The 14961-nt window shown below is 37.8% G+C and overlaps 1 protein-coding gene across 1 annotated transcript in view; it reads right to left on the bottom strand.

The window, feature by feature from the left end:
- Positions 1-14662, bottom strand: part of TNKS (tankyrase) — a 171377-nt gene extending 156715 nt beyond the window's left edge. Inside the window, exon 1 of the mRNA XM_059049380.2 lies at positions 13924-14662. Within this exon, the coding sequence (XP_058905363.1) occupies positions 13924-14596 (673 nt within the window). The 5' untranslated portion in view covers positions 14597-14662. The remainder of the gene's footprint in view (positions 1-13923) is intronic.
- Positions 14663-14961: the final 299 nt, after the last annotated feature.

The raw sequence follows: 14961 nt of genomic DNA, 5'->3' as shown, positions 1-14961 counted from the left end.
ATGTTGAATAAAAGTGGCAAGAGTGGACATCCTTATACTGTTCCTTACCTTAAAGGAAAAGCTTTCATCTTTTCACCATTGAGTATGACGTTAGCTGTGGGCTTGTCATATATGGCCTCTATTATGTTGAGTTATGTTCCCTCTATACCCACTTTGTTGACTGTTTATAATGAATGGATTTGAATTTTGTCAAATGCTTTTTCTAATTATCCCCTTTTCTTGCTGGCAAACAGAAACTCAATTTTGCTCAGGAATTGGACAGACAATATATGCTAAGAGAAGGCAATCCTTTCCCCAGTCCAGGGAGTGACTCCTGATTACTCTAAGCCAGAAAGGTGATTTCATTCCTCTCTGTCGATGACTGGCAATGAGACAGAAGGGAAAATCTAAAAACTTCTGAAAAGATTTTTCTCCCCATTAAGAGAAGGTGTATGAAGGAAGAGGTCCCTTTCTCTTTTCTCCTTTCCTCTCTACTTTTAGAAAATTTCTCATAAAAGGTGGTGACATCTGGAGCCACTGAAACCAAGAGGAGAAGGTCAAGGGAATTATGAAAATAATGGCATAGATCCTTCTTATGCTCATAAGGTACTGGACCAACTCTTGAACTTCCTACCTCTAGACTTGTCAAGCAGGAAATAAATGTCCTTAGGCTTTAAGTTTCTGTTAGTTGAGTTCTGGAATATCTATAGCTGAATCCATGCAAATTGATACAAACATCTGTTCATGTATTTACTGACAATTCAAGTTTCATCTGTCAGCTATCAGACAGATATCTTGGCCCAATTTTTCATTTGTCTGTTTTTAATTGTTTTGTAGGAGTTCTTTATATATTCTGAACACCAATCTTGTGTTGGTTATATGCATTATAAATATATTCTCTGTGTTTATGGCTTGTCTTTAAACGTTGTTTACATTGTGTTTGATTTCAGACAAGTTTTAAATGTAAACAATCTTTCCCTACATACATAAGAAGCATGGTTTGTGCTTCCTACATGATCTTTAAAGTATCTATCCTATTCACATACTTTCCTACATTTTCTTTTAGATTACTTTTATAATCTTGCTTCTCACATTTAGATCTTGTAAGTATGGTGTGAGCTAAAGATCTAATTTTATTTTTTTCCATATCTTTTCTCTTCCACCAGTTTGTTTGTTCAATAGTTTAACTTCAAAATAAGCCTAGATATTGCGTAGGGCAATGTCAATCCACTCTGTTCCTCTTAAAAAATTATCCTGGCTATTACTGTTTTTTGATGTTCAATATAAATATCTTCAAGTTCCATGAGGAAGCCTGTTGGAAATTGTTTTTTTTTTTTAAGCTTATTGATTAGAATTAATTCTGGGAAGTTGAAAATTTTAAATACTGAGTCTTCTAATCCATGTGTATGATATACCTCTCCTTCAATTGAGGTCTCTTATGTTCTTCTATTTTGTGTTTTTCTCCATTAATACCCTATGCATATCTGTCAAGGATTATTGGGTATTTTAAGGTTTTCATTGCTTTGGGGATGGAAGGGGCAGTGGTGCATTAGGAAAGGTCAGTAAAACCAGATCATGCAGAACCTCTGAGTCATAAGTAACAGAGTCTGAATTTCAGCAGGGCAAGCAAGTAGCAATAAAAAGTTCACACTGATGAATTGTTCTTCCCCAACCAAACTAAGTAATAGGAACCTCTTTTGTAAATTTCAGCACATTCTTTCCCCTAAGCAGTAGGAGAAACAATTGCATTATTTCACATACTCAAAGAAATTTTAAAATATACTAAGTGGAAAGCATTGTGCTGGCACTGGAGGAAAACCTAAATTCATAACATATTACCTAAACCCAATATACACAACAATTTTCTTATTCTAATGTTAGAGTTTCAATTAAAACCACTCAAAAATGTTTCAATATCAAATGTAAGGTCATTGGTATCTATTCACTAGGTCTGAGTTTATAGAGACAGTAATTTGTTTCACTTGTGTTCAGCATTTTAAACTGCCTAAACTTAAAGCTTCAAAGGAACAAGCTTGGGCAATATTAAATCTTGTAAATAACAACAATGCATTCTAAAATTTAATAAAAGGAGAAAAACCTAAAGTGTTTGGAGTATTAAAAAGTGATGTTTGTATTTATTTATTTTTTTAACATCTTTATTGGAGTATAACTGTTTTACAATAGTGTGTTAGTTTCTCCTTTACAACAAAGTGAATCAGTTATACATATACATATGTTCCCATAACTCTTCCCTCTTTTGTCACCCTCCCTCCCACCCTCCCTATCCCACCCCTCTAGGTGGTCACAGAGGTGATCTCCCTGTGCTATGCTGCAGCTTCCCACTAGCTATCTAATTTACATTTGGTAGTGTGTATATGTCCCTGCCACTCTCTCACATCGTCACAGCTTACCCTTCCCCCTCCGCATATCCTCAAGTCCATGCTCTAGTAGGTCTGTGTTTTATTCCCGTCCTGTCCCTAGTCTCTTCACGACATTTTTTTTTCTTAGATTGCATATATATGTGTTAGCATACAGTATTTGTTTTTCTCCTTCTGACTTACTTCACTCTGTATGACAGACTCCAGGTCCATTCACCTCACTACAAATAACTCAGTTTCATTTCTTTTTATGGCTAATATTCCATTGTATATATGTGCCACATCTTCTTTATCCATTCATCTGTTGATGGACACTTAGGTTAGCAACCTGTTTTAACAAAGCCCTCCTGGTGACTCTGATGCAAAGTTTGAGAACCATAGCTCTAGTGCTTCTGGAAGTTTATAATCCTCTTAAAATTACATGTAAAATTTGCTATTTAAGTATATCTTTCTGGGGAAAATGTCCATACCTATTATCAGATTCTCAAAAGAATGTTAACAAAATTAATGTCAATTTGTATTAGCTTCTCAGTTTTCAAAGTGTGGTCCATAGACCCCTGGTGGTCCCTGAGACACTTTCTGGGGGTCTGAGAAGCCAAAACCATTTACAAAATAATATTAAGATGATTTTAGCTTTCTTACTGTCAAGACAGTTATAGTGCAAGATCTTATAACATCACGTGTTGGACATTTGGAAAATGTACTCATGGTGCCCATGATAGCACAAAAGCAATGGTAGGTGAAACTGCTGGCATCTTGGCATGAACCAAAACAGTGGCACCAAACTACAGTCATTGTATTCTGTAGAGTTGACATATATGGACATATATTAGTCATTGAATTTTTCACCACCAGGCCCTCACAGTTTAAAGAAAAAAAAAAAAAAGCCACCAGTTTCACTTAAGAATGAATGTCCTTCATGAAAATGTAAATATTAATTTTATTAAATTCCAACCCTTGAGTATAAATCTTGTTTAATATTCTTGTGGCAAAATAAGAAATACACATTAAGCACTTCTGCTACACACCAAAGGATGGTTGTGGTGAGGAACAACACTTATGAGACCGTTTGAGCTCAGTCTGACCTGTGTATTTGGCAAACTTTTTCTCAAGAATGAACAAAGTGAGCCTGTCACCTCAAGGAAAACAACAAACAGTATTTGCTCCCAATGATAAAATGTGAGCTTTCAAGCAAAAAATGAGAATTTTGTAAAACTTGCATCTGCCACCATGAGCTTAAAAGTTTCTCGATACTTAAATGTGTTTAGCTATAAAATCCATTTATATAAGATAGAACGATGGATTTCATTTCATACATAACAGAGTATGAAAAATTTATTGATATGGCTTCAGATTCCACATTGCAACTAACCTTTAAGAAACTACTGCTTGTCAAGTCTGGGTGTAGTAGCAAAGAAAAAAATCTAAGATTATCTGAAAATGCTATTGAAATATTCCTTCCTTTCCAACTTCATATCTGTTTAAAGCAGGATTTTCTAAATATACTTCAATCTACATAATAAAGCACAACAAATGGCATGCAGAAGCAGATGAGAATTTGCCTGTCTTCTATTAAGTCAGACATTAACGTGACTAGCAAAGTGTAAAGTAATGCCTCTCTTCTCATTTTTGTTTTAGGAAATAGTTACTTTTCATTAAAAGTGTGATTTACTCTAACAAAGAATGGAATTTATTATTTTTTTATTATCTCAGTTTTAATTCTTAATATGATAAATCTCCATCGATATAATAAACAAACTCTTTCAATTATTTTTATGAGTGTAAAAGAGTCCCAAGATCAAAAGTTTGAGAACTACTGCATTTTGAGTATAAATTTTTGCAAGGGCAGGAACTATGCCATTCCATCATCTTGCTCCTTACAGCACTTATATTTATTGAGTTGTCATTGAACCACTATAAAACCTTAGGATTCATGCCAGATTCCTGAAAAAAGACCAAAGGGGGAAAACACACTATGAAATTGTCTCAATGACTGTTAATTAAATAAGCTTCGTGAAGTTCTTTTGAATTTCCATAAACACCTCATGAATACGTAGTTTCATACTGCCAAAGAAGGACCACAATGACTCTCAAAAATGTGAATTAACAAAAGAGATGAAAGGGTATCCTCAATGTAGGGCTGCTAAATATGCTACTTTCCATATTTCATGTTGGTAATATTAAGAAATGAGTTCTCTCTAATGACAATAGAGAGACTATAATGCACACTATGATAGACATCCATCCCCATTTTAAAAATTTTAATTGAGGTAAAATACCTTTAACATAAAATTTACCATCTTAGCCATTTTAAACTATCAGTTCAGGGGCATTAAACTTTCAAATTGTTGTGACTCCCATATGCTTTATTTACTGTTCAAAATGGTTTTTTTCCTAACTGCTTCTATGAATCAAAGCATACAGCAGCTTATCTTTGAGATTTTTTAACAAATTTAAGTAGTTTTTTTAAAGAAAGAAATTGCTAAGATATCCTTCTTCTATTAAACTATGAGGTTCTTCAAAGATTACTTCCAATCACACTTTTTATGTTTAATTAGCAACTGATCAAAAGATCAGAGTCCAATATTCTATTAATCACAAATGTTCCAACAGCCTACTTACTAAAAGCACGGTCTCAATCAAATCCTAGTCATGTTTTAAGAGAGCATCTATATGCAGTTTTGCTTTATTTTAAATGCCTAGGAAAAAAGCTAGGGGAAAAGATGCCAAAATGACTTATTATTAGCTGCACTGGGGTAGTGAGATGATGAACTACTTTCTACTGTACTTTCCAAAATGTGTACAATTACTTTTATTTTCAGAAAACAAATTTGAGAAGGCAATATAACAAACTGTCAAATAATAAAATGACTCAAAAGAGTTGATTTCTTACTGCTACCAACTTTCTATTTGAGTAGGATTACCCAAACAATTTTAGGACAGTCAGATAGGGGTTTAAATCTGGCTCCATCACTTCACAGCTATATGACCCTAGACAAGACACCCTGAGTCTCAGTTTCTTCATCTGTAAAACAGAGTTAAAACCTATCTCGTGTGATTGCTGTAAGGATTAAATAACACAGGGAAAGTGCAAAATTCACTTGAAAGCTTTTGGTTGTTATTTTTATTCGTTTTTACTATTATTTAGCAACAATATCAATACTAAATTTATTCATTTATATGCCAACAGAGCAATGAAAGCACTCTGATGACAAAGAAGTAGACTAATATATAAGAATTACTACCATTTACACATTTAAGAAAGACAGAATATCAGAAATCAGAAGTGTTAACTTACAAAGTTCATCTGCTCAAATATTTATAGAGCACATACCATGAACATTTCACTAAATTAAACACGGAACTTCTCCTATTATTTACCTCAAATTTATCTGCTTTCATAAAATTCCAACAAGGTAACAGCTACACTTTCCTAATGTTAAATTTTGTGGATATTTTCGGGGGGGGGGGGAAGGGCAACCAAGTTTTTGATAGCTTGCTAAAAGTTTTTTAATTAGTTCAAAAGGCTTTTTTGTTTCTTTCTTTCTAAAAGAGAACATTTTCCTGCAAAGATAAAAGCATAGCTTGGCATCTCTTCTCAAGATATTAGAAAAAAATAGCTAAAATGTAGCTATCAACTGTAATCCCATGTCATTTCTTTCTAAAAAACCCATTTTCCATGTCAACATGAGAACAACCTGAGTTTTGGAAATGGAGAACTGTATATCTTATTTATTCACAAGATGGATGAGAACATCAAAATGGTTTCTATGGTTGGTGGATATACCAGAATGAAGGTATCTGATCTTTATGGCTCATAATATACATACATATATCCTAGTTTTTCCAAAGCATTACAGCTGGGCATCAGGAGGTTTAGGTTATTTTTAAACCATACCTGATGATACAGGGACCTTGGCTTCAAAGATCTGGTCAATCAATAAATTTAAAACAATTTTTTTTTTTCAGTCTGTAGTTAATAAAGATTGTCTGCTTCATTTTTTTATAAATCTACCGCAATGAAAAAAGTTGCAAGTCCACACAAACAAACCAACAAACATCTGCCACCAACCATTAGTTTAGTGTTCTACTGAAAAGGCAAAAGGGAGAGGAAAATTTACATCACTTTATTTCCCCTTTTCCTACAATTAAAACAAAAATGACAAATCTTAACTGAATAGGGAGCTGATACATTCCAAAAAAAGTCTCAAAAAAAAAAAAAAAAAAGGTTTACGCTCACACTACTTTAATTTTAATTTCATACACAGATTCCTGAACCAACAGGCAAAACAAGTTTCCACTTGACAAAGAACCCAGCAATTCACTGCAGGGAAAAGCAATCCTGAATATCTGATGAAGCCTTAAAAGGAAAACCCAGTAGGCACATAAAAACAAAACACTCATAACTTTCCTCAATCACTCAAAATCAAATGATTTTTAGAAAATGAACCTCAAAGTTATCTTGAGCACCTAGGCTTTAGTATAAATCCCCAAAACACCCACACTATTCAGTTCTTATTATGAATCCACATTGATGATACAGGTATTAGGCCCCCCAAGATCAGAGCTACGTCCCACGTTTCTGAGTGTTCCTGTCAGAAGAATAAACATAGACCAAAGTAACTTCAAGTACCCTGACATACAGGAAAAATAAGAATTTAAGAGGCTCTTGTGTCTTCAATCGTATCTCACACGTATTTTACAATCAACTACCAGAAACATTTCTTTGTCCATGAAGCAAAAGCAGGCTATTAAATACATTTAAGAATAAGCTACTCTAGTGTTTTCAACTACATTTCATCACAAGACTCATGATGATGTTAATTCCTTCCTAAAACCTAATACTAAAATAAAATACATTTTCTTAGCATGATTTGCATTCCTTGACCACTTTTCTTCTCCCGGGCTTTAAGCTTAAGGTACCTTTTTTTTTTTTTTTTTTTTTTTTTTTTTTGCGGTACGCGGGCCTCTCACTGCTGTGGCCTCTCCCGTTGCGGAGCACAGGCTCCGGACGCGCAGGCTCAGCGGCCATGGCTCACGGGCCCAGCCGCTCCGCGGCACGTGGGATCCTCCCGGACCGGGGCACGAGCCCGTGTCCCCTGCATCAGCAGGCGGACTCTCAACCACTGCGCCCCCAGGGAAGCCCCAAGATACCATTTTTTTAAAACATATTTACGCTCACAACTTGGTCCTTAAAGATACGTCTTCTATTCTCCAGATATATTTCTCTGGCCTTTTAACTGACAAAGAATCATGTCTGGTTTGAAAGGAAGGCACATCTAGCCTGTGACCTATTCAGTTCCTTGGGAACAAAAGGGATGCCCCAGGGGAGGAAAAAACAGGCAGGTGACTAAACTTCTTGTTATTAAAACTTCCGTGTAGGGCTTCCCTGGTGGCGCAGTGGTTGAGAGTCTGCCAGCCGATGCAGGGGACGCGGGTTCGTGCCCCGGTCCGGGAAGATCCCACATGCCGCGGGGCGGTTGGGTCCATGAGCCGTGGCCGCTGAGCCTGTGCGTCCGGAGCCTGTGCCCCGCAACGCGAGAGGCCACAACAGTGAGAGGCCCGCGTACCGCAAAAAAAAAAAAAAAAAAAAAAATTGTTTAGACTATGAGGAAGACATCTTATCTATAAAACACCCTTTAGCATAATGTCTCTGGTAAAGGCTCTCTAGAAAGTGGCATGTAGGCTAATAAACTAAGATATAAAATGAGGTTTCATAATTTAAATGCTACTACTGTAAGAGATGATCTTGCAAACCTTCCTGTGCGACTTCATCTATTCTAGGTCAGACCTGCATGTCCAACATGAGGACGAAGGACAAGGGGAGTTACCCTCAACATCTCAGACCTCTAGTTTTATCCTTGAAGTTACTTAGCAATTAATTTCTGTAAAAATGAGCGGTAGAAAAAAAATGAGGTCAAATCCCATGTAAAGTTCTAATAAGAAGAATTTGAGCAGAATAGCATCCCTATAGATAATTATACTAGAAGAAAATGCCCAAAAAAGACAAAATTATGCTCTACTATTTCAATATTAGCTAAAAGACAATGTGAAAATGATGTAAGATACGAAAAACTAGCATATGTGAATTAGAAACAAGATGACAGAACTCAAAATAATTCAAAATAAAAAAGAAAGTTATTACAGAAATAAAGACTAAACAAGGAAAACAAAAATGAAAAAAAATACCACAAACAATGTCTTATGACAGGGATCAGCGAACTACAACACCTGTGCCAAATATGGCCACCACCTATTTTATAAATAAAGTTTTATTGGAATATTACAATACCCATTCATTTATGTACTGTCTGTGGATACTTTCATGGCACAAAAGCAGAGCTGGCCAGTTGACACAGTTTAAAGAGAGACCACAGAGGGCACGAAGGCTAAAATATTTACTGTCTGGCCATATATAGAAAAACTTTCCTAACTCCTGCCTTATGAGAAATGAAAGGTAAAAGGGGAAGACCTAAATAGACATTTCTCCAAAGAAGATATACAGATTGCCAACAAACACGTGAAAGGATGCTCAACATCACTAATCATTACAGAAATGCAAATCAAAACTACAATGAGGTATCACCTCACACCCATCAGAATGGGCATCATCAAAAAATCTACAAACAATAAATGCTGGAGAGGGTGTGGAGAAACGGGAACCCTCTTGCACTGCTGGTGGGAATGTAAATTGATACAGCCACTATGAAGAACAGTATGGAGGTTCCTTAAAAAACTAAAAATAGAACTACCATACAACCCAGCAATCCCACTACTGGGCATATACCCTGAGAAAACCATAATTCTAAAAGAGTCATGTACCACAATGTTCATTGCAGCTCTATTTACAATAGCCAGGACATGGAAGCAACCTAAGTGTCCATTGACAGATGAATGGATAAGGAAGATGTTGCACATATATACAATGGATTATTACTCAGCCATAAAAAGGAACGAAACTGAGTTATTTGTACTGAGGTGGATAGACCTAGAGACTGTCATACAGTGTGAAGTCAGAAAGAGAAAAACAAATACCATATGCTAACACATATATATGGAATCTAAAAAAAAAAAAAGGTTCTGATGAACCTAGGGCCAGGACAGGAATAAAGACGCAGACGTAGAGAATGGGCTTGAGGACACAGGGAGGGGGAAGGGTAAGCTGGGACAAAGTGAGAGAGTGGCATGGACATATATACACTACCAAATGTAAAACAGATAGCTAGAGGGAAGCAGCCGCATAGCACAGGGAGATCAGCTCGGTGCTTTGTGACCACCTAGAGGGGTGGGATAGGGAGGGTGGGAGGGAGACGCAAGAGGGAGGGGATATGGGGATATATGCATATGTACAGCTGATTCACTTTGTTATAAAGCAGAAACTAACACACCATTGTAAAGCAATTATACTCCAATAAAAATATTAAAAATAAAATAAAATGGTATAATCAAGGACCTTGCCAGACAATGGAAAGTATAGAAAGAGTCCCATTCCAGCACTAAAGCATTCTGACTCATTTTTTTACCCACTGATGGGCAACAGTTTAGAGGACATAGTAGTTTTTTTTTTTTAACTAGAAACTACATTTGTATAGTGAAGTGGGGGGAGGGACAAGCATGGACATGCTGAAAAAAATCAGGAGAAAAAGAAGTGAGTCATGCAACCTCTACATAGTTAAATGTGTGTTGATGTAGAAACCACTCAAATCAAAAGAAAGCATAAAACTGCCCTACATATTTTGCTGGTTTTGATACTGAAGTACCTCATATTGCATATCCTAATTCAAGTCATATGTTAATTAATGTTAACCATTAAAGTTAACCAGGAAGCCTATTTCAAAATTTCTTCAATTTAAAGTAAATAACGTGAAATTTCAGGATTCAGTGCTTCGTTAAACCTTTTTTTTTTTTTTTAATAAAGACGTCATCTGAACTTTTCTTTAAAAAGAGACGTCATCAGAATACACTGGTCCTTTAACAAAAATATATCACTACTAGGAACTGAACTCAGGAGATATATCTTTCTAAATTAATGCTATTTCTAAAGCTTTGACTACGATCCTTTGAACAACAGAAAACCAGGGTCAAGGATCTTACTTGCAGAAGAAAAAATCTTATATAAACTCTAGTCAACAATAAAAGACTGGATCATTTTGATATAGCTATCTTCAGAAGGTATTAGAAATAGTACTTTAAGAACCTGTATCAACAGTGGAAACTGAAGACTATGTTTCTAGTTGTGGATAGGGTGATTCCATTATTAATACTGTCTCTAAGCCACATTTTAAACTAATAATTATCACAATCCACAGTGGGATAGAAAGGATTCTTAATTCTGCTGCTGGAAAGAATTATGGTTAAAAAAAAAAGCATAAGGATTTAAATATAAGTATGAGTTCATACCACTTCAGAGAGCCTTAAAAATGGTTTCATTTCATTCTATAGGACTATACTTATATATAAATGGAAGTAAAGGCATTAATTAACATTCTTCCTTCCCATCTTTGCTTGGCTAGCTTGGACTCATCCTTTAAATCCCTGTTTTAAACAATCTCTTTAGAAGGACTTCTTTAAATGATCTAAAATCAGGAGAGGAGACCTTACTGCCTGCTCCAAAAGAGAGTATAGTGTACTTTTCCTGTCACTCTAGGTTATACACTTTGTGGGGTTTTGTTGTTGTTGTTATTTAATTTTCCCCCCTAGACTGAAGCTCCATAAGGGTAAGGATTACTGCCACTTGAAAATTGTGTCAGTATTTAACACCAACCTATGATAAGTAATAAAAGATTTGTGCAACAAAAGAACTACAATTTTTAAACCTTTCCATCCAAGGGATTGTACCAATTTTCTATCTTTAAAACAGTTCTTCCATGACATTCAGTGACTAGCGTTCTAACCAACTAATAGTCAACTGAGAATTACTTTTAATTATCCAGGCTACACCTGATGGAGAAGACTAGATTTAACAAAGCTTTAATGCTAGGAACACAAACATGAAAGCATGGTAAATGGACTACAGGGTGTTGTGCTTTTAGACCATGGAGAGTTTTACTGTTTTGTTCTGTTTTCCACACTGAACTAAAAAAAATTATTTTTTTCCTCTAAAAAAGCCAGTTCAGGATTAGGTTCTCATAACTACAACATAATTACAGGACTGTTTTACTGTTTGTCTTCTAGCTTATCTGGGTACACATAAAACTAAAACAGAATATAAAGTAACTATTGTGGCAAACAGAAGATGTGATTTGGGAGATAAGCACTATTTTATGTGTGACTAATCCTAAATAAGTACATTATTACCCAAATTAATATTACTTGTAATGCAATATTGTGAGAAATGACAAGATCTGTGAAACAATGTGTTAAAATAGTCAAATATGGAATAAAGTCTGCAAAAGCAAAAGGTCTCGTTTCATTCATTATAGATCTATCATTTGCCCTAAAGAAAAAGAAATGATTTTTCATCTAAAATAAGCAACACCATGAGCATGCACCTACTTAAATGGAAGCCTGTTTATGATTCAATTCACTACATTCCTAACAGTTAGTGGCTACATTTCAAGAATGGATCCAGCCATCTAATAATGATTTCCTGTAAGTGTTTCTCATATTGTTGATCATGACTCATTAATGGGATCACAAACAGCATTTGTAAAAAAGGAAATGAAATAGGATATAAAATATCAGAGTGTAACACATATAGCAAGGGATAGAATTGTTTCCTGAAATTTTGATTCAGTTTGTGTGTGGGTGACACTATACTGCTAAGTATGGGCTGCAAAAAAAAAAAAAAAAAGTGTGAACACTATTCCTGGAGTATATGCTCCCAATTACTTCTTCCCCCAAAACACTGCCAAAGTAGAAACTCCATCAAAATTACTCACAAAAAAGAAAAGTGACCTTAAACCTGGTATAAGTTATAATTGTTTAAACTTGATTTCACAAACTCTAAAATCAAAGTTTAAATCCAGGTTCCACTACTTCTAGTGAACCTGGGCTTATTTAAGCAGTATGTGCTCCACTTGTGTCATCTATAAAATGAAGATAAAAATATTTTCCAAGTTGTGGTAAAAATAAATAATGTATTTAGTAAGTTCTTAACATATGCTTTACCATTAACAGAAAAAACTGAAGGAGTGATATATTAGAAACACAGCAAGAAACTTAGCAGAAGTTATCTTCAGGGTATTACCTTTGATGTGTGTGTGTGTGTGTGTGTGTGTTTGTGTGTGTGTGTGTGGTGCTTTTTCATTGTATGTATTTCTATACTATATTAACTTTACAATATACATACAACATATACATTTTTAATGTCACGTTTCTAATGTATATAACATTACCTTTATTTTTTTTAATTTATAAATTTATAAATTTATTTATTTATTGGCTGTGTTGGGTCTTTGTTGCTGTGCGCGGGCTTTCTCTAGTTGCAGAGAGAGGGCGCTACTCTTGTTGAGGAGCACGGGCTCTAGGCGTGCGGGCTCAGTAGTTGCGGCACGTGGGCCCTAGAGCGCAGTCGCATGGGCTTAGTTGCTCTGCAGCATGTGGAATCTTCCCAGACCAGGGCTCGAACCCATGTCCCCTGCATTGGCAGGCAGATTCGTAACCACTGCACTGCCAGAGAAGCCCTACCTTTATTTTTTTTAATATCAATAGTAGGTATCTAGGCAGTGTGATTATGGTCCTTTTTGTTTTATATTTCTCTATATTTTATAAAAATATGTTATGTGTTTTTAAAAGAAAATAAGTCAACTACTTGCTCAAAAAAAAAAGACAAAAGTGTGTAGTGGTCCAGTGTTTAGGAATTAGCATTCTGCGGGGAGAACTTACATGCCAGATGCTTCTCACTAAATCCTCACACAACCTCAGTATATCACTTTTGCCCAAGAGAAAATGGGGGCAATTGAGATAAGGTAAACTGTCTGTTACACAACTAACAAACAGCAGTGTCCATAACTTCAAAGCCTATATTTCTTCCGCCATCACATAATGCATCCAAATAGTCTTCTCCAGTTGTTTCATACAGGCACCTTTCGATCTACCCAACTGGACTGTAAACTCCTTGAAAAAGGGGGGAAAGTTTCACTAACTTCATTTATGTCTCTCATTGGCTCACTAAGACTACGATAGCTACTTCTACCCTTGTCGAGTTACATTAAACTTCTTTTGCTCTCAACTGTCCTCCTGGGGCCTACTCTTGCAAAAACGAAATAAACTAGCAAACAAACAACAAAACTACTCTAAGACTGTTCAGATCTAACTTTATTCCTGCACACTCGTAACTGAAAAAGTTTAAGTATACCCATATCCTGAGTACCAGTAAAGGAGTTTGGGGATGAGTTCAAGGATCACTGTGCAAACACTAAAAAGAATGGATCCACACGTTCCCCTACCACGCCCCCCGTCACCCAGGCACCACCTAAAGAAAGGAACCTCAAGTCTTCCCGAGAAGTGTGGAAAAACCATAACCACGCCCCCATTGTTCCATCATAATAACTTGTTTTCTTTCCCGACCCGGACCCCCGTCCCCAACACCAAAACCCTTAATAAACAATTCAAAGTCTCTGACCTGCAGCGAAGTGAAGGGGAGAAGACTTCCGGCCGGCCATGTCCTTAGCATTCACGTTTGCTGCGTCCACCAGCCTCTTTACCCGGGACACGTCCCCATTGCGACAGGCCTCCAACAGTTCCCGGAGGGCCCCGCTCACTGCTGGAACCCCTGGCCCAGGTCCTGCGGCCCCAGGTCCCAATGTTGCTGTGGTGCTAACTCCGGCCGCCTCGGGGCTCTCCGCCAAGCTCGATCCGGGGGAGGATGGAGAGGAAGATGAGGAAGAAGTCGGGGAAGAAGAGGACGACGGTGAATTGTTACTGCCACCGCCGGCTGGGCTGGGAGCGACCCCGACAGCAGATGAGGCAGGAACAGCCGGGACCACGGGAGCGGCGGCGACGGTACAGATTGTGCTCGTGGTACTGCAACAGCTGGTACTGTCAACAGGGTCCGGGGATCGGGGCCTGTCGGGCGGATCCCGACTGCCATCCCCCTCCGGCAGCGCTAGGCCGTGCCGCGGGGAGGCGAAGGGAGCCAGGCCACCCACCGTAGGAGAGGCTGGGGTGGTCCCCGGGGCCAGGCCGGGGCTGAGTGGGGGGGGAGGTGGCGGCGGCGGCGCCGAAGCCCCTGGGGCGGGCTGGAGCTGTTGTTGATGATGGTGGTGATGATGCTGAGAGCGACGCGACGCCGCCATCTTCGGACTCCCCCAGCACTGTCACTGCGGCAACGGCCCCACCGCCCGCCCTCACTTCCGACTGCTGGACCAATTAGCACCCAGCGCACAGGAAATGATGCTGGGGGCGGTGGGCGGGGTCAAAGAGTGGGCGGGAAGTATTGGGAGCTCCGAGAACCGCCGCGGAAGGGGGCGCGGCCCTGTAGCTGAGGGGCGGGCTTTGTGACTCCTTGGCGGGCTGGCCGGGGAGATTTGAAAGCTGGAGCCAGCATAGGCTTAAACGGGAATCCTTTCTCACTTTTCAGCCTGCTTACCTTGCCCTGTTCCGTTCAGTTGTCAGGTCTTCTTCAGTCTTCCTTTTTTTGCCCCAGAGCCTGCTATTGAGG

The sequence above is a fragment of the Kogia breviceps genome, chromosome 20, assembly GCF_026419965.1.
Source record: "Kogia breviceps isolate mKogBre1 chromosome 20, mKogBre1 haplotype 1, whole genome shotgun sequence".
Lineage (NCBI taxonomy): Eukaryota > Metazoa > Chordata > Mammalia > Artiodactyla > Physeteridae > Kogia > Kogia breviceps.
Note: the sequence above shows the minus strand (reverse complement) of the source record. Positions and strands in the feature narration are given on the sequence as shown.